At 37.2% G+C, this 20618-nt stretch overlaps 1 protein-coding gene across 7 annotated transcripts in view; it reads left to right on the forward strand.

The window, feature by feature from the left end:
- The window catches only part of PTPRD (protein tyrosine phosphatase receptor type D), a 2142992-nt gene that overhangs the window by 1924955 nt on the left and 197419 nt on the right, over positions 1-20618 (forward strand). For 4 of the 7 annotated variants that reach the window (XM_082404326.1, XM_082404329.1, XM_082404330.1 and 1 more), the window contains 2 exons: positions 16628-16816; positions 20514-20618. The exon at positions 20514-20618 is cut by the window's right edge and continues 6 nt beyond it. In XM_082404326.1, coding sequence (XP_082260452.1) covers positions 16628-16816; positions 20514-20618 — 294 coding nt within the window. Of the gene's footprint in view, positions 1-16627; positions 16817-18884; positions 18903-20513 lie in introns of all 7 variants that reach the window. The other 3 variants (XM_082404325.1, XM_082404327.1, XM_082404328.1) reach the window with 1 other exon arrangement.

Genomic DNA, 20618 nt, shown 5'->3' on the forward strand with positions numbered 1-20618 from the left:
TAGACTGCTGTGGGCAATGCGGATTGATTTGTTTGGATGTCTCTTGATGTCTTGGGGATCATCTCTTGTGTTCATTATCTATTTTTGAAAAAAATGGATTCATAATATGTATACATTTGTGTCTATCATAACTTTGCTTCAAAGGGATATGATTAGTTTACAGAGGAATGGTCACTATGATGAGATAAAATGTTGTGATGGCAGAACAGGAAGACATTGGCATGAGATAAGTTGATGTCAGGAGTGCAGCCCTGCCATGGACTCTGTGCCTTTGCTAGAAGTAGACCACAGTTTTAGCTCTAAATCTCCTAACAACTCTGGAAATGAGAAAGAGAGGCCTGTGACACAGATATACAATGTCCATAAAATAAAAACAAATCTGTTCTCCGGAAAAAAACAAAACAAAACTCATAACTATTACTGAAGCTGAAACCAGGGGAAAAAGATTTCTTACATAGTTCTTCAGAATGAGGACATTGTCATGTTGTAAAGAATATTCTCTGCATCGTATGCATGTTTAATTCTCTGCAAGATCACAGGACAGTTGTTTATTAAAGTACCTCAGTGTAACCTGGGGAATTATACCCAAAGGTAACTCAGGAAGACTTGTTCTCCAGCAAACAATAAAAAATTGTCCTGGTATCCTGGACTCTGATCTTCTAGATAATCAGAGGATCATTTTTATGTGATGTGGAGAAGTAGGTGAGATTGGATTATTTTGGTTAATTATCCACAATTATTGCCTCTCTGGCCAAGCTGTAATAGGTTTTGTCCATCAGTTTGAGGTTCACGTCCCTGACAAGTATAAATTAAAGGAGGACTCTGTGGTTGGTTGTGAAGTTTCAGACTTTAACATTCATCTCTGTTAAGGCCAGGTTTGCACATCATCTTCTTAAGAAAATCCAGGAGGGTGGTAATAGGCCAGCCACCCTCTCTGTTAAAGGGGACAAAGTGAGCATCCATAATTTCAACTTGTATGAAGTAGGTTTAGATCTCTTCTAAAATAGGATTCATGGGAAATTAAGGGAACTACCAATCTGTGCCATGAAGTACAGATATAATAACTTGAACCTGAAAAACAAGTAAGAAATTATAGCCAGTGTGCATCCCACTCTTAAATTTTGTTAAATTTAAAACAAAAGACCTCTGCAAAACATCATTTGAACAATTATCTATGATCAGTCAGTTGAAACATGCAAACTTTGGTAACTGAATGAGGTAATGTCTATAGACCCAGTTACTGAAAACAGTCAGACCTTCAGAATATCTACCAAAAGGCATGACTTTGACTTTAGTTGATCTGCTTAGCCATTTTCTTCTGAAAATCACTCTAAGATTTGTTGTAATTGACTCTGTCATAGGGGCTAGTATCATATATTTTATCAGCATGGCATAGTTCTCCTCAGAATTATCTCATGTTCTACAATTCATAAATTATTTTAGTGAGAAATTTTCCATTTAATGTCTGCCTTTTGAAGAACAACCCAGAAAAAAAAAACATTTTTCTCATTAACATTGTAAGGTTCCTGGAGTCCAGATACCTCTGATGAACTCTGCCGTGGGTTAAATAGAAAAACTAAAAGTTAAATGATCAGAAACATGTCACCGTATGTTTGAACAAACAGTAGGCTCTTTGACAGGGGTGGAATATAAGTATTAAGACAAATATTATCGGAAATTTCCTGGTGGTCCAGTGGTTAGGATTTGGTGCTTTCACTGCTGGGGCCCGAGTTCCATCCCTGGTTGGGGAACTAAGATCCCGCAAGCTGCACAGCACAGCCAAATTACAAAAAAGAAAAAAGAAAAAAAAAACCAAATATTATCTTCCCTGCCAGGAAATGAATTCAAAATATGAAGAAAGAATGTATGTCTGAGAGTGAAAGAGAGGTGAGGATGGGCCAACCTAGTCTTAAATCTTCTGCTGCATTTTTTTTCCTTACAACAGAAGAGGGAAACATTTAAAAACTATGATTGTGTGCACTAGAATGTTCTTAAATCTCTATCATATTAAAACCCATCAAGAAAATTGATATCCCAGAAAGTTTTTTTCTAGAACCTCACTCACCATGTTTCAGGAAAGTAGCTTAGGCTTACATGAGAGTCACCAAAGATTGGCTTTATTGTGTGACTTAACCGCTATTGGCAAAGGGGCAGATCTATCAGGATTTCAACATCAAAGTTCCTTTGCTGTGCCCAATTGGTTCTCAGTACATGGAAATCTATGAACTTTCAAACCCACCAGCACCAGAGGCTAAGGCTATGATAGCCATTAGCAAAACCAAAATGGAAAATGTCTTTCACTGGGCAAACACTCTTGATTATATTTTATATGCTTCTGAGTTAATTCCTGGAAAACTATAAAATTTGCCAATTTGATTATAATTTGCCCATGAAACGTATCATGCACATTTTACAAAGCTGTATTGTGTATTATTTTATCTTTATAACAATACGCACCTAAATTACACTGGTTATTTTAGGGATCAGTGGCTGAAATACAGTTCTCACTTCCTTTAGCAAATGCACACACATTATTTGCTCAGCAGCCTTATAGCCATTATCACTGAGCAATTGAAAGAGCATTCATCTTGCAGTAAACATAAAACCATCCACTTGTGCTGTGGGAAGAACTGCAGGATAGGTTGGCTTTCTATGCCAGTGAATTCAAGGCTGAGATAACTTTTTCACTTGTCAAGTTGCTGTCACTTTGTTAAGGAATTAGAGATTGTATGTTTCCTAAATTTATAACAATATGTCAGTCTCTTGCAACTAAATGAAAATGAACAACTCTGGGTTGTTTTCAGTATGTAAGAAAAAGGTTTATTGTATCACTAGTGAGTATCTTGTCATTGGAAACTTGTATCTATTTAATTGGCGTGTAGCATATTGAAATGCAACAACTATGAGTTATTTTTAAAGCGGGTCTTAACGGCATGTCTTCATAGGAGTAAAACTCAAATTACTTTACCTTTTATTCAAAGGCATTCACTGTCATACTCTGATATTTAGTGAGTTTCTTCTGTGGCTAGAGAGAAACTCCCCTGGCATGCTCAGCTGTCTTCAGTTTGCAGGGATTGAGTTGTTGGTGGGGAAAACTGAGGCAAATCTATGGGTATCTCCATCCCATTCTAGACTGATGCCCAGGGAGCACCTGCCACATTGATAGTGAGGGTGCTGAGCTCACGTGTGTAGGCAGACACAGTCCTTTCTTGCCTTCACCCTGAGACAAAGCACGTAGGGAAGCAAATGGCTTAATATACCAGCCCCTTCCATTAGTTCCTGAAGGTAAAGATGGGTCACTACTCATTTGGCAGATACGGTTACTTTGTGGTCGGTGCTGTGCTCCACCCCGGGGCACCTGTACTGGTGAAGAAAAGAGTCCAACCTCCAGGGACATGTGCTGTTACATAGGTGCCTCAGATGCATGTAGCTCATCAGCTTTGCCTGCAACCCTTTTTCTAATTTGCTGAGTTTAACCTCTATTGAAGAAAGTCAAGCCTTTCGAATTTTATATATGGAAGCCTGATATCTCTTCTAGGAGCAAAGACTATGAGATTTCATTCATGTACTTTTTGGTGGTGATTTTGGCCATTTTGGATCGTTTTTCTTCTATTTGGTTAGTTTCCAGATGTCTGAGCTTCCACTGAGTAGCAGTGTATTATTTGTGATATTTCAAAATTATTGAATAATTGTGTATCCTATGTTTGCATTTAGGTATAGTATTACTTTATTTGGTAAGTTTATATCAAGAGAGAGAAAAGCTCAAAAACTGAAAAAAAAAGGAAAACATAGTTATATTTCTTTGGGCAGTTTTCGTATATTGACAACTTGTGAGTCCAAAGACTTAAGACTGACAAATATAAGTAGTTCTTTTTGGTAATTCTTTGCTGTTAAATTCAGGCTCACTTTTGACATAGAAATAGAAAATTATTTCTATTTACGGGGAAATTTCCTCCATAGATATATAATACATTCTTGAAACACAAGTTCTGTTTTAAAGGTTTATTCATGTGCTCTTGTAGTTTTCATTCTTTACAGTGAAACACCATATATTTTTTTTTTCCGCAATACCCCCCCCCAATAAAACTGCCATTACCTCTGTTTGCAGAATCTGTCTTCTCCCTTCAGATAAATACCAGCCATAGTTTGCCTTCAAAACTATGAGAAATGCTACCGAATGGAGTTAAATGATGAAATGTTCTCTTCAGAAAATGTATTTAGACATATCTGAATCATGTTATTTTTGTGCTTGCTTCTCTTGCCTCCATTCCCATAAGTCGTTAAAGACAACAGGATGACAAACATTTGTCTTCACTGTGTTGTAGGACCAGGGGGAGAACTGTGAAGAGGTGGAGCGAAGGGGGAAGGTAGATTTCTGAAAAATTTCAAAAGCCTGGCTTAAGAAACAACTGTTGTATTTCTGAAGCAATTCTGGGGTTTAAGTCAAGTTGACAATATTTTAGTTGGAAGGAAACTTACCAAAAAGCTCACCTTCTATCTTAAACTTTCTCAGACACTTGGGAAGAAAATTAATAAAGCGTCTATCCACTTCACATTTTCACTTCTCTAAACAAAAATCATAACTGTGAAATTTTTCCTTTAGAGTATTGATTTCTCTACATTTTTTTTCATGAGCTTGAGCCTGACTCTTGATTTATTACCAAATGTTGTTCATTTGGTTGATAATTAAATATTTCTAAGTCTTAGTTTTATAGGAATTTACATATTTTCAGATCTAAAAGTTTTTTGCTATTATTATTGTTAGAAATTTGATAACAGTTGAAATGTCATTTAGTTAATCTGTATTCAAGGGGGCCTCTAATGAAGTACGTATTTGGGAATATTTTTCAGAGTTGGGACAAAAATGCCTGCGACGTGCAGCTATGCAGAAGCTTTGGGAATAAATCTTGCACAACTAAGATATTAATAAGATAATCTAAAGACTTATAAAATCTCATTTAAGTAACATAAAGTAATTATAATAATTTACTTACATGATTTTAAAATTTGAAACCGTCTCAATTGTATAAAAAAATGGAAACTTAAAAACACAAAGAACTTATTATTCCTGAATTATTTGTAAATTGCCGACACGATACCTGCCACCCTTAGGTACCTGTATTTCCTCCAGACAAGGACGTTCTGTAGTTTCAACCATCCACATCAGGAAGTAAACATTGATGCATCATAACCGTGTAATTCTCAGACCCCATTCACCTCATACTACATTTCAGCATTGTCCCATTTAGGTTTCATCAACTGTCCCTATTCACATTTCTCTAAATGTCTTCAAAGGCTTTAGTTCAAAATTACACTTTCCCTTTGTCAATCTGCAAGAGTTCCTCAGTCTTCCTTTGGCATTCTTGATAGTTTCGAAGATAACAAGGCTGTTATTTCATAAAATGTTCTTATTTGGGGTTTTGCTGATGTTTACTCATGATCATATTTAGATTATAAACTTTGGCAGTAATATTATCTTAGTTCATTCAGACTGCTATAACAAAATACCATAGACTGGGTGACTTATGAACAACAGATATTTATTTCTCATAGTTCTGTGTCTGATGAGAGCCCACTTCCTAGCTCATAGACCATCTTCTTTACGCTGTGTCCTCACATGGAGGGGGCAGAGATGTCTCTGGGGCCTCTTTTAGAGGGGCATTAATCCCATTCATACAGGCTGTGCCCTCATGACCTAATCACCTCCCAAAGGCCCCACCTCTAAATACCATCACATTGGGTGCTAGGATTAAACATATGGATTTTGGAGAAGCACAAACATTTAGTCTATAGCAAATATCAAAGAAGTGATGCTATGTTATTTTCAGCACATGAATTTGATTTATCCCATCATTGATATTGTTAATGTTGGTGTCTTGATCAAGGCTGTTTCTGTGAGGCTTCTCTGTCATAGAGTTACTCTTTTCCTTTATATTTAATAAATTCATGGCAGGAGTTACTTACAGACTATGCCAATATGCCATTCTTGCTGAAACTTTTCAATTTATTCATTTATTCTTTTATATCAGTATAGACTCATGTCTTTTTATCTTATTTAATGTTTTATAATGTGGTGATATTGTTTTTTCTTCATTATTTTTGTTGTTATTGTTCAGATGGTCCCACATTTGGCTAATGAGAACCCCTTCAAGCTTCTTTGTCCTTTGAACATGCCCCTGTCATTCTTTGAGTACTTCCATGTACTACACATATTCCAGGTACATCTTGTACTTCCCTTGTCCCAGTGCTGGGTGGAATTAGTCGTTCCTCCAAGGAGCTCTGTTTCTTCTCATTAGAGAGTCATATTTAGAAACCAAGACCTAGATACTAGGTATAGCCATTTCTATTGGGTATGGCTGCTCCTAGCTTCTCTCGAGTCACACAGCTAGGGAAGATGTGTTTAGTAAGCTTATATAAGGAGTGTATGTACGTGTGTATATGCACACTCATTTACAATTACATTTATTTCTATATCAATATGTATACTTTTAAAACCATGAGTTCATACCAGTACCTCCAAGTCCAATCCAAAACCACATGGTTCATTCTAGTTTTCTTATTTATGAAAAATTTGATTGCATAAACATTTTATTTATTTTTATTTACATTCACCACAATACAGGGAGGCAGCCAGGATGAATGTTTTCCTTGGCTTTATTTGTTTTGAGCTCACTAGAATTCCTAACTGTTACAAAGCCAGCAAATAGTGGAGGCAGGAGCCAAATCCAGTTCTCTTTCCATGTTTACTATTCTTTGTCTCTTTCTAAAAACAAACAAACAAAGAAGAACGGGAATTAAATTCTTGACCCTTAGCTCTATTATGCATTTTTCCTTTTTTTTTCTTAAAAAACTTCATGGTATGATTTAAATATTAATTTATGTAAAGTGGTTAATATACAAAATAGGGAAAAATTTGGACAATGTATGGGATAAGTATCATGACACCAGCTTGTTAGTAAAAATAAATTAATAGAAAGCAGTGAGCTTTGTGAAAATAGATGTTATTGGATTTTTAGTGAGTTATTTATTCCCAAGGATAAATGCATAACCCTGATTTCTAAATATTTACTTAGATATCCAAATATTAATAGACCTCCTCCCCTCCCCCACCCCTCAATGAATTTTAGATCACAAAGAGTATGATCATTTGCTAAGGCCAAACACTAACAACAATGGGGGTTAACATAATGCCATGTGAAATTGCAGCTACCACATTCATACAAATGATAATTTAATCTCAATGAGTTTGTGTTCTGCTACACAGACAGTAGACATTACTTTGCGATTTATAGGATAATTGCATACATTGCTTCTAAATAAATTTGCTTTACTCTCTGCCAAGAATGCCTTACAACCTCCTCCATATGTGAAGACTATTTCAGAAAGTGGAGCTTTTGCTCTGGAATACTCTGTGGGTTGCTGGTTAGTATGCTGAATATTTAGTAGCTGCTAATGAGACTCCTATCAGCTTATCAATGTCTAATTTCCTATTTTGTATGGCATAATTTTATGATAAATCTTCGGAGACCCTTATACCCAGTAACTGCCCTTAAGAGATACCTTATTCCAGTCTGAAATAAAAGCTTCTCTGATTGATTTATGGCCATATTAATACAAGCATAGCCATCTGTACATAATAACTCGCAAAGAGGATCTTGGACTAAAAATTCTTCGTATCTTGTTCATAATTATTTTGGGGGACCAGACCTTATATTTATTATTTCATTTGGAATATCATTTATTAACTGGCAGTTTCCTCCTGCTTTTGATATTTTCTTTCTGACTTAGAGTAGCCTCTGACTATAATTAGAAACCACTTTATATATATTTTTTTCAGTTTCATTCATATGCATATCATTTTGATAATGGCCCAGGAACCTAACTTTGCTAGAAAACGTTGATTTAACTTTTCTTTCTTTCCCTTTTACTTTTTGTTTTCAGCCCCTTATTCAATTCACCTGCAGGAAGATTGATTTTGAATAATACGGTCATGATGTTAGAACAGTACAAATTATACCCTGCTGCCATCTAGAATGGTGAAAATAAAAGCTTTATTTACACTGTGTTCTTTAAGAAAAGAATAATAAATGTTTTTTCCCCTCTTCAGGGATTGAATTCTGGAAAGAAATGGTTCTTGTTTGTAGCCTGATAGTGTGGTTTATTCTGAAAGATAATGACTTGAAAACTCATTCGCTGTTCAACAAAGTAGCAAATACTCCAACTACTAACCCCTCAGCCTTCCAGCCTCTGAGACATGGATCTGTCTTCTTTCCCAGACGAAGCCATTTGGGGTAGTCATTATTGGTCCCATATTACAGAGGAGACCCCTGTGTGGTGTCAGGTTATAGGGTTGATATGCTGAATCTGCTTCTGTCTACTTCTCTGGTCTGTGTACTGTCTTTGGGTGTCTGCTCAAAGCAGAAGTCCTGCCATTTATAGCCCTTCCTAGATAATGAAATAGAAATTACAGAAGGGTTAAAGACATAGGCACAGGCTGAACTTGAGCCCCTTAAGGAAGTTATTTGACATTTATCATCCTTTTCATAATTTCATTTCTCATCCACATTTTATTGGCTAACATACATGGCAGAATTCTGTCCTACCTGGAACCTGTGCTAAAAAATGAGAAGTCAATTGATACATATTAAAGGATGAATCTTTTTGTTATGTAAAAGTGTTTTAAAATTATTATTACATCCCATGAAACTTTAGTCCTTTCTGCTTAAAAAGTAAAAGATGACCAAGTATTTAGAATTATTTTTGTTGCGTCTTCCATTATGAGTTGACTCTGATTAAGAGTTCTATCACTGTTCATGATGAATACTTATTCAAAGAACAGCAATTGGCATAGAGGAAACATGATGAAGTAAAAATACACCAAATCTAGAGTTAAAAGATTTAAAAGAATTTTCTGCTGTATGTATGACTGAGACCAAGTAACAGTTTTGCTGAGTCTTTGTTTTGTGTCTACAGAAAATGGTAATTATTATACCACCCTTGCCTACCTCAAGCGACCCTAATAAGTCTCAGATAGTTTCAGTGTTTTCAGTCACTCACAACAAAGCTTTGCTGGCCCAAATATTTAGTGTTATTTTTTAAGTTTGTTTTGGGGAACAAATCAGATGACAATATGATTTGTTTTATTTGTGCTGTTTGTGTTGTTGATTAATCAAAAAGCCTAAAATCTTGTTCAGAGTGAGAAATGAGGGCTTTTACTAGCTTTTAAGAGGTTACTTGGCACATATACTACCCTCTAAATTCACTTGCATTTCTATATAATCCCTGTTTCTTTATGATTCCCGTAGAATATTTTTCCCATTTACAGTTTATTGCTGCAGCTCTTGGTATATCAAGCTTTAGAGTCACTTGCCTCTGTTCTATTTAAATGTTTTGTGGGAGCTTGGGATAGAGTAAGTACATATATGCTAATATTTTACTGGATGCCAGGCACTAGTGCCAGGCAGCACCAGGCACATTCAATGCATTATCCCATTCAATCCTCCATCTATGAGCTGGGTACTATTTTTACTCCCAAAGAATCTAATTATCCTACAGATACAATTAAATCACAACAATATAGAGATTCGCTAGATTACTTCATACCCGGGGCCTGGCCCAGTCTTGGCACAAAGAAGGCTTTCAGTAAATATCTATAGAATGAGTGATGATCTATTGACAGTCCAGTAGATTTTTTTTTTTTTTTTGGAGTATAATTGCTTTACAATGTCGTGTTAGCTTCTGCTGTACAGCGAAGCAAATCAGCCACATGTATACCCATATCCCCTCCCTCTTGGACCTCCCTCCCGCCCCCCACCCCCCACCCCCCATCTCACCCTGTCCAGATTTTTTTTTTTTTTTTTTTAATTTTATAGCTACTTTATTTATTTTTGGCTGTGTTGGGTCTTCAGTTCGTGCGAGGGCTTTCTCCAGTTGCGGCAAGCGGGGGCCACTCTTCATCGCGGTGCGGGGACCGCTCTTCATCGCGGTGCGCGGGCCTTTCACTATCGCGGCCCCTCCCGTTGCGGGGCACAGGCTCCAGATGCGCAGGCTCAGTAGTTGTGGCTCACGGGCCCAGCTGCTCCGTGGCATGTGGGATCTTCCCAGACCAGGGCTCGAACCCGTGTCCCCTGCATTAGCAGGCAGATTCTCAACCACTGTGCCACCAGGGAAGCCCCAGATTTTTTAATTATTTTTTATTTTTGGCTGCGTTGGGTCTTTATTGCTGCACGTGGGCAGAACTAGTTGCGGAGAGCGGGGCTACTCTTCGTTGCTGTGCCCGGGCTCTAGGGCACACGGGCTTCAGTAGTTGTGGCTCGCGGGCTCTAGAGCTCAGGCTCAGTACTTGTGGCACACGGCCTTAGTTGCTCTGCGGCATGTGGGATCCTCCCCGACCGAGGATCCAACCCATGTCCCCTAAATTGGCAGGTGGATTCTTAACCACTTCACCACCAAGAAGTCCCCCAGTAGATTTTTTTAAACTAGTAGTTTAAAAGGTCTTTTTCTTTTATTGTAATGCAACTTTCATAAATATGAAGATACTTTCTTATTGACCATCTTAAGACCAACATATTTACATTTTTCAAAAGGATTTTTACTCTTAGGTAGTACTGTATCTCTAACAGGTAAGCATGCCTTTCAACATATTTAAAGGGTATAGTACTTTATTTAAGAAAATATTCTTCATACTATCCATCTAATATTTGACTTATGTTAAGAAAAACTTCCCTTATGCAATTCTTTCATCCTTCAAAAAGAAAAAAAAAAATTAGTTGTGCTTCTGTAAGATTACATCATGAATGCCTAAAGCTTCAAGATATCCAGCCACTGAGAAATTTTTGCTCCTGGCAGTGAAAGAAAACCCAGAATGTCTGCCTCAACATGCAACTGAGTGATTCACTTGGATGTTATCATTAGTTTGAACATCAACAATCCCATTATTCTAAAGATAGGATAGCAGAGTAGAGGTACATATTCTATTGTGTTCTTTTAAGTTTCATTGTGTTCACACTTAAGGTTTTGTTATGAGGTTGCCATTTTGACTTGTAGGAACTTACAACCAGTATATGAGGGAAGGCTTCCTGTAAAATTAAGAAAGCAGGAACTGAGTTGTGTGTTTCTAGTGTAGCAACTGCAGTAAATTAAAGAAAGCATAAATTGCACATCTCAAATGATGAAAGTCGTTTGCTAATTAAATAAAACCTATGACTATAAAAATGAAGAAAGCCATCATTAACAAGTATTTTTGTGAATTTATAAGTTTAATACTACGTAAGACACTGTAAAGGATAGTTTTGCCTCTTAGACTTATATTTAAATTGGGGAGACCCAATCTGTAGCCACAGGACAATTAAAGAATGATTAACTGTTTAAAAAGGTGCCGTTGGGACTTCACTTCCCTGGTGGTCCTGTGGTTGGGAATCCACACTTCCACTGCAGGGGGCACAGGTTCGATCCCTGGTCAGGGAAGTAAGGTCCCACATGCCATGCAATACAGCCAAAAATATGAATAGGATAGAATAGAATAGAATAGAATAGGATTAAATTAAATTAAGCTTAAAAAGATGCCATTAAATAAGCCCAGTAGGAATTCAGAGATGTCACATGAATAAATGCAGAAATGGTTGCCCAAATTTCCTAAATATGTCTAATTGCAAGTGTTTATTGAATACGGTAATGGTTAAAAAGGAAGTAACATATAGCCCTGCCCTCTGTGAGCTTTGAAAGCTTTTAAACAGGAGCCACTATGAACTGTTTGGTCCTCAAGAAGGTGATTCAGAGGGATGAGTTCTCCAAGGGAAAAAAACTTTTTAAAAAAGCTTCTCTCTTTCTCCAGATTCACATCTTTTAATAATTCTTTTGGAAGAGCATACTGTTGATATAATTGACATGATTTTTCTTCATAAACATATTTGCTATAAATCTGAAAAATTGGAAATGTGGCATCATGACAAATGGTCCTTTATTGAAAACTTCTTTAAATCTTTTGGGACCAGAGTCAAAGCACCTGTCTGATTGAACTCACTGAATCCTAGCAAGATTAGGCAAGAGGAACTGCTTAGGGCCACCTTGGAAGGAGACTGTGGCCTTAGTAGGCAATTTAGTTTTCTGTTTCCTATCAAATAAGAGAGGTTGAGTTTTGTGGAATTGGAGCAAAAATAAAGCATCACTAAAATTGTTTATGGATGAACAATGAAAGTAGTTTGAGCAAATTATGCAAAAGCTATTTATCATTCCCAGATATCTAAAGTATAACTCCCTACAAAACAAAGTCGGGCTATTTTCCCTGTACATTCCTTTATGTCCTGGAGAGGTTAGGGGTTATTAACAAAAGTTTTACAGCAATGGGAAGTTGACTCTGAAAAATGCTGAGGTTCATTTTTCTCTTTCCTTAATGGAACTGAAAGTTTCATATCAGCATGTTTTATTAAGACCCCAAACAGGTTCAAAGAATATGCTATATTTCCAGGTCTATTATAGCTGCCATTCCAAACAAAATATGTATGACTTCTACGATTCACTACGCACAAGTATGTAGTAATCTGCCCTTTAATGGCCTCTCAAAATGACGGACCAAATGGCTTTGTGAAGGTCAAGTCTGATTTAAATTGTTGATGAATTAGTAGCTAATCCTGCATGATTGAATATTAATATGGAACAGTAATAAGTAAGTCATTTTAAAGCTTAATGAACACATTAATGAATAGGACAAAATGCTTTTCTTTTCACCTGTGTAAAAGTTTAAAGCTACTAACATTAAGACAATTTGTTAATTTTTGATTCTGTATTTTCCTGTAAAAGTTTGTGTGGTTAACATATAAAGGGTATTGATTTTTTTTTTTCTCAAGTTCATGGTACTATACATTTGATGAGCTATCAAAATTGATGTTATCACATGGCCAAGGCAGTTTTATATAAATCACCAATAGGGGCTTCCCTGGTGGTGCAGTGGTTGAGAGTCTGCCTGCCAATGCAGGGGACACGGGTTCGAGCCCTGGTCTGGGAAGATCCCACATGCCGTGGAGCAACTAGGCCCGTGAGCCACAACTACTGAGCCTGCGCGTCTGGAGCCTGTGCTCCGCAACAAGAGAGGCCGCGACAGTGAGGGGCCCGCGCACCGCGATGAAGAGTGGCCCCCGCTCGCCGCAACTAGAGGAAGCCCTCGCACAGAAACGAAGACCCAACACAGCCATAAATAAATAAATAAATAAATAAATAAAAATCATCAATAAATGTAGAAGTGAAAAAAAAAAAGCAATTAACGTCTTCTAATCTACGCCCACTGAGATAAGCATACCAATTAGAAATTTCATTATTTCTACAGTTCATTTTATGTTGAATACTGAGTTTTATTGCCAAATACCTGACAGTCAAATTGGAAACAAGCCACAACTGTCAATGTGTAACAGCACTGGCTATTTGAATCTGTTACATTGTGAAGTTTCTCATGAAAATTTAATGAAGAAAGTGCATTAAAAGAGGTTCTGTGCAAAGGGGGGGGATGGATAGAATTTAATTACCCTTATTAAAAATAAGAAAGGAGCTCTCTTTACATCCTTTGTCTGATTAGTATGCAAGAAAGATTATCTTTGTTGTACACTTGTGTAGATGGAAGTGGGGCTCTGGAGTGTTCCTTATGAGCTAAGAAGGAAAAGAAAGGTCATGCAAATGTATTAGACTGCTTTCCATAGGGCAAAAGTCAATTTTGTCAGCTCTCCCCAAGGTGAGGTCTTCATTTCTTATAAATGGTTATTAATTCTAAATTTCTTGGGTAAGAGCCTTTAGTAAGTGGCTCAACAATCTCAAGTCTTTGACATTTGCCGCTGATAGGTGTAGAATATTGGCGTGGTTCTTCAGAGACATGAACTTGTAGAAGAAAAGTAATGACTAGCAGAGCAGTGTTCATGCATGTGGATGAAACTGGTAGTTGCGTGCCACAGGAGTGACTCAGTGTCCTGGGAAAGACAGACACAGCTCAGGAGTCCCAAGGTGATTTTTTTTATTAACTGAAGTTAATTGCTTTCAATATGGAAATTAACAACAACAAAATATAAGACCTTTTTCAGATACTCATTTCTAGGTGTCTAAGGCAGTGCAGTTGATTTTGGGGCACTTGAGATAAATTATTTTTATCCTTTGAAGCATTCTGGGCCAATAGCTGGTGAGTGAGATGTTTAATAATACAATGGGTGTGGTACAATGGCTATTGAGCTTTTTGCTTCATTTTTTTATTTTCCCAAATAACATTAAAACTAAGCTTTAGATGTACACACATTGACTAAAGCTTTAAAGCCGTTTAAAAAAAAAAAAGTCTGATGAAATTCAAGTGGAATAGAGTATTAAAATTAGCATAGCCTAATTTGCAAAATGCTCTTTATCTGATCTGTAATTTTTAACCTTCCCTTGGAGCCTTGAAAAATCATCTTGAAATTCCATTCTTAACCGCTGTTTCTGACACTTGTCCGCTGTAGACCTAGGCTTGGCTGGCAGCGTGTAAGCATCCAAATAAATGCAAGGTATTACTACTGCTTCCTCAAAAGAGCCACATCTTTCAACTTAAATAAAATGTAGCTCGGGCTTCCCTGGTAGCGCAGTGGTTGAGAATCTGCCTGCCAATGCAGGGGACACGGGTTCGAGCCCTGGTCTGGGAAGATCCCACATGCCACGGAGCAACTAGGCCCGTGAGCCACAACTGCTGAGCCTGCACGTCTGGAGCCTGTGCTCCGCAACAAGAGACACTGCAGTAGTGAGAGGCCCGCGCACCGCGATGAGGAGTGGCCCCCGCTTGCCGCAACTGGAGAAAGCCCCCGCATAGAAACGAAGACCCAACACAGACAAAAATAAATAAATAATAAATTAATTAATTTAAAAAAAATGTAGCTCATCGAAGTTAACTATTTTTTTAGTCTCTGGCCGTAATTAGCTGGTGGGACAGGAAAATATTCTCTGGTGAATCCATGTGTCAAGCCCAACTGCTTCAGCAACTTCTTTTGGACTTTTCATAAATCTCCCTTGGGAGAACCAGAGTCTACTTTTCCCTATTAGCGCCTTGATTTTCTCTTACAGAAACCTGGATTTAATGTTCAGGATACCTTCCCTTTCTTGGGAGCTTTAATCTTTGGTAGTATTTTGACATTCTTTTACTATTCACATTCCAAATCTCTCTCTCTAGTTCTGAACTATTCCTCTGATGAACTCTGTACCATAAGTAGTTTTCTACTATGTGTAGTAGGAAACTTTTTAATCACTGTGATATATTCATATTTAGGCTTAGAAATCACTGGAGTTCTCTCAAAATCTGTCATCCCAGACTAGCTTGATGGCAGGGGATTTGGATGCAAGTGAGACATGGAGAAATTTGTATTACAGAAGGATAAACTGATGAGAATTAAAAAATACAAGACAGTGGATTTAGATACTACTGCAGTTGATATGAGGAGAAAAGATTAAGTCTGTTGGAGAGAGTTTAGAAAAGCTTTATAAAGAAGGTGATTTTGGTTGTGTGGCTTTCTAGAGACACGGACAGTGTACTCATCGGATATGATTTGTCTGGGGAGTGGTGAGAATTTCATTGTGGGCAGAAGAAATGTTTCCTATGAGGGAGGTCATCCATGAGAGGCTGAGAAAAATGGGTCCTGATTTTAAAAGACTTTGCTAGCCAGACTTAAGAGATTTGAGTTTACCCTGTAAGTATAGAGAGAGTGGAGAACACATCGATTTGATCAACAATGCAGTGGAGTCATCAAAATGTAATGTAGGTCATGCTTGAGGGACTTAAGAGGACTTTAATTTCTCAAGATCTAAGATCTGGGGCAATTTTGATGTGGGATAGGGAGAAATGAACTTTGGATGAGTTGAAGATTCAAAATTTAGGAGTTTCAACTTTTTAATGACTGAAAATGGTGTAGGCCTTTGGAATGGAAGAAAGTATTCTCTTACCCTAAGGAATGTATGTATGCTTCTGTGTTGCGTTTTTGAGTTGCTTCTGTTCTTTTCTTCTATTGTAAGGGAGACTTTCAGGTACTTTTCTGACAAATTGAAACTCTACGAAGGAATTCATTCAGGTTGAACCTGTGCTTGGGTGAAAAAATACACAGAGTTTTACCTAAAAGTTAAAAGAAAAACATAACAGATTCGAATACAGATAGCTTGGTCCAGCTAACCTGCTTGTTCCCCATGTCCTCGTACAGCTAGCTCTTTTGGATCAATGGTTTTCCCTCAAGGAAAAGTTTTCTTCTCAGTGCCTGTACTTCTGACATTCCTTTCTTTCTGGCCAACTCACCTTGTTCCTAAAGGCTCATTTCACAGCTTCTTCTTGGTGCTCACTGACCTCATCAGACACACACTGTAGAGTGACTTCTCCTTCTGTGCTCCCAGAGAACTTGATGCATTCCTTGGTCATGGTTTTTATCACAAATGTCTGAGCTCTTTGCTAGGCTGTTGGCCTCTTCCTTAGACTGTTCACTCTTCTGGCCAGGAACAACGTTCCTTAATGTAACAGTGCAATGCTACCTAGTTTGTGTTAGCTTCTCAACAAATGAGAGGTTAATGGGAGAGGTTAATGGTCAATATCTTTTGAATCTTGGGTATCTGACTTGATAACATGTTTGTATCACCTTTTGTCTTGCAGAGGATCAAATTCCCAGGGGCTTCCCTACCATTGACATGGGCCCACAGTTGAAGGTGGTTGAGCGTACACGCACTGCCACCATGCTTTGTGCAGCCAGTGGGAATCCGGATCCAGAAATCACTTGGTTCAAAGATTTCTTACCTGTCGACACAAGCAACAACAATGGCCGTATTAAGCAGTTACGATCAGGTAGGGTCTTGTTACTGTTTCCACAAGCTCCTAGAGAATTTTAATTTTTCTTTTTAGTTTTCTCTCTCTTTATTTTTATTTTTATTTTATTTATTTTTAATTTTTAGGTATTGATTTTTCTCCCTCTTCTCTTTCTCTGTTATTTAATGTGTTGTCCACGTTTGTGATGTCATAGCCCGTTTCAGAGTCTGTCTTTCTTCTCCTCTCTGTGTTTTGCAGCTTCTGTTTAATCCACATTACTCACTGCTGTGACTGCATTTTTGATAATATTTTAATTTACTGCTCTTCTGCAGTATTTGATGGATCCATTTTCTCCTCTTTCTTTCTTATTTCTCTGTTTTCTTTTGAAACAAATTTATTTCAACATTGGACTTCATTCAGAACTTGCAAGGAGTTCCAATGGTTATATCCATTAAAAACCAAAAATGTTCATATTAAATGCTAAAATGATTCAGTTTTATTAAAGTGTGTTTTCTCTCTCTTTTCTGCATTTGAACTCATCAAACTACCAAAGTTTAGTAAGTTTGGGCACATCTACTTTCTTTTCACTAATACATAAAACACAGAAGTGTTATCTCATGAGTAACCAGATGTATTTTTTTATAAAGTCCTTTACAAAGTACCAATGAAAGGAGGGGATTTTTATTAATATTATTACGAGTGAGAATTTTCTACACATTAGCCACAGTAGTGTGCGTCCACATCAAAGATTTTTGAACCCTCCAGTGACTGGATCTACAGAAGTCTGCTTTTGGTGTAGACTCCAGCTTTTGCCTCTCTCTCTCTCTCTCTCTCTCTCTCTCTCTCTCTCTCTCTCTCTCTCTCCCTCCCCCTCCCCCTCTCTCCCTCCCTCCCTCTCCCTCCCCCTCCCCCATCCCTCTCCCCCTCTCTCTCCTTCTCGCTACCCATTGCCCTTTCTCCCTCTCCCATCCCCATCCCAAGTTTATTCCTTTGCTCTCTTTAGATTAAAAGTAGAGATAATTCTAAATTTGTTAAGTTTTAGAGCCTGTCCCTAGGTAATTTCACAGGGGTGTGTACTAGTAAGCTGTTTACTTTGGCATTGGTAGTAATATTGATACAGAATTCTAAGTTGTTTAACTGCCTGTCTTCCCAGAATTCTCAGCTTTTGACCTGTCCTGTGATGTTAAAGCGTCTTGTTAACTGCCTCTTTTGCTTGTTGTCAGCAGAATTGTGTAGATTAGCATTCTGTTATTGTAAATAAAGAATTAATTTTTCACGTGTAACATAGATGATTTAGTATATAAAGCTTTAACTCTGAAAAATTTGTACCAAATTATAAGGAATATAATAATATTTTTATGCTGTCTTTCTTCTCTCCGTATTTAAATCTCCAGAATCTATTGGTAAGTGCTTAGTTCTGAAGCGCACTTCACCCCCACTAATTTCCATATTCAGATTATTATTATTATTATTATTAATAAAATGCATGGCATGCATTTTACTAACTGTCAGTGTAGACACCAGATTTCCTTAGTGGCGCACACACACACACATCCACGGAACTGTTATCGTAAGAACACTGTGTAGAAATAAAATAGTACACAAGTTGTATCACACAAATGTAGCATAGTAAGTAGCATAAGATATATCCAATGAACAGTGTTTGTTTCTAGTTATTCTTTAGTGTTTCCTATAACAGTATATATATATGCATATCTATATATATACTTAAATAGATTAGCCAGTATTTTCCTCAACTATGTCTTTAAAAATATTGTTTAGTTCTTTTTTTTTAAGACTATGAGGCATATAAGATATAATTCTAACCCTATATGACCCCAGACCTAAGAACTCAGTTGCTTCTCTGAGAAAGCCAATGCTGCCTATTGTGGTCTTTGCCCTCTGTGGTATAATGCAACCTGCTTTTATGATCTAATAATACTATCTAATATATTCCTGTTTTACCAGTATAGTAATTCAAGTTTCTTTTAAGACCTTATTTAATTCTGTAAATCTAATTTAATTCTTCTCCCCAGCCCTAGCCTCCTTCTTCTCGTACTAATGCTTCTTCTTTCTAATCTTATTTGCATTCATATTATCCACCCAGGTGGTACACCAATAAGAGGTAAGAGTGCTGAACTAACGTTCACAGAATGATCTTACTCATTCTTTCTGTCCTTTCATCACTCTCATATTTGTCCTGTTTTCAAAATCATTCCAATAATGTCCATCAATGTTATATTTTTCCTTTGTACTGTTTGGTTATGATTGGTGACTCTCATCTTGTGAATTTTTCTTTTCTTTTTTCTTTTTCTCTTTGTTTTGTTCATTTCTTTCTTTATGAAAATGATTCTTTAAGTTGTGATATGCTTCAAAGAAAGCATATCCAGGTCTTTAGACCACAGACCAGTCACAGCGTACCATCTGTCCCTCTTTTTTTCCTTTTCTTCTTTTTCCTTTTTCCTTTTTTTTCTTTTTTTTTTTTTTCTTCTTTTTCCTTTTTTTTTTGTCCAACTGGAGAAAAAAAAAATCATTTTTTTTCTTCCTTAGCTGTTCTTGTTCTGGACCAAAGTCAAGATGGTCTGGAGAACAGTGGCAGACATGCAGAAGACAGCCTGGAACACCTGCTTTTTGTCTTTATCTTTCAAAAGGTTTTTGCTTTTGTTCTTCGATTCTTTTTTCTCTTACTGTCCTAAAAGTCAAAGAATGACTCCCCTTTCCACCTGATCACACTCGCCTACAACCTGACAGCAATGCTTTTTCCCCCCCACTTCTTTTTTTCTTGGATTACTCGCTTCTGGATTTTTCGATCTTCTGTCCTTCAGGCTCTGGAGACAAAAGGTGCTGAGTATTCTTGGTGGTATGTGGATTGCTGGTTTTTTAGACTTTGACTCAGTGTGCATTTCTTTTATAATTCTTGTTTTGTATTTTTCTTGGGGTTTTGTGACACCACACTGCTAATCCCACTGGTGGATTTTGATGGGTGTCTTAGGGGATCCGTCTCGAGGTCCTCAAGCAGTGGTTGGTTGGCCCTCCGGGCTGGCATAGGCTGTGCTTTTTAAGTTTTTTAAAAAACCTTCTAATTCAACTACTCTTTGTTTTTCAGCAAACATAATAAATGATTGTATGTCGTGGCAAACTGGTCTTTCTTTTCTTAAAAATCTGCATGTCTTAAGGGAGTTTTGTTTCTTTAAGTAATATTTTCATGATATATATTAACTAATTTTAATTTTTTTGCTTCATGCAGCCTTTTTTGTGCTTGCTGCGTATTTTTGGCTTTCTTCAGCAGAAGACTTTCTTGAAAACCCGGCCTGGTTTTTTTGAGCGTACCTCTCTTTTGCGCCACTTTTGTTACCAAAATGAAACAAAACAAAACCAAAAATTAATCTTTTGTTTGATTTAAAAGCCATACTTCCTTGAAGCAGTCTCACCCATCTTCATTTTATTAGTCTAGGAAATAAGCGTGTTAATTATGACTAGAATTCTTGCTTGGGAAAAGATATTGTTTTTTTTATGCTAGCATTGATGATGTAAAAAATTTTTTAAAAAAAGAAATAATCTCTATATGTTTTTCTCATCGCATCATTTTCTGTCTGTGCACCTTAGCAAGAGATTGAATCGACGTTGAGCGGATCTTCCTGTGCAGGGCTTTTCATATTGTTAAGAGGTTTAGCTTGCTGCACCGAGAAAGCCTTCTCTGACCATCTCTTTGGCAATATATTTTATATCCATACAGGAGCCCTTCAGATCGAACAGAGTGAAGAATCTGACCAAGGAAAATATGAGTGTGTTGCCACCAACAGCGCGGGCACTCGCTATTCTGCCCCTGCCAATTTATATG

This window comes from Balaenoptera borealis, assembly GCF_965194805.1.
Source record: "Balaenoptera borealis genome assembly, chromosome: 8".
Taxonomy (NCBI): Eukaryota; Metazoa; Chordata; class Mammalia; order Artiodactyla; family Balaenopteridae; genus Balaenoptera; species Balaenoptera borealis.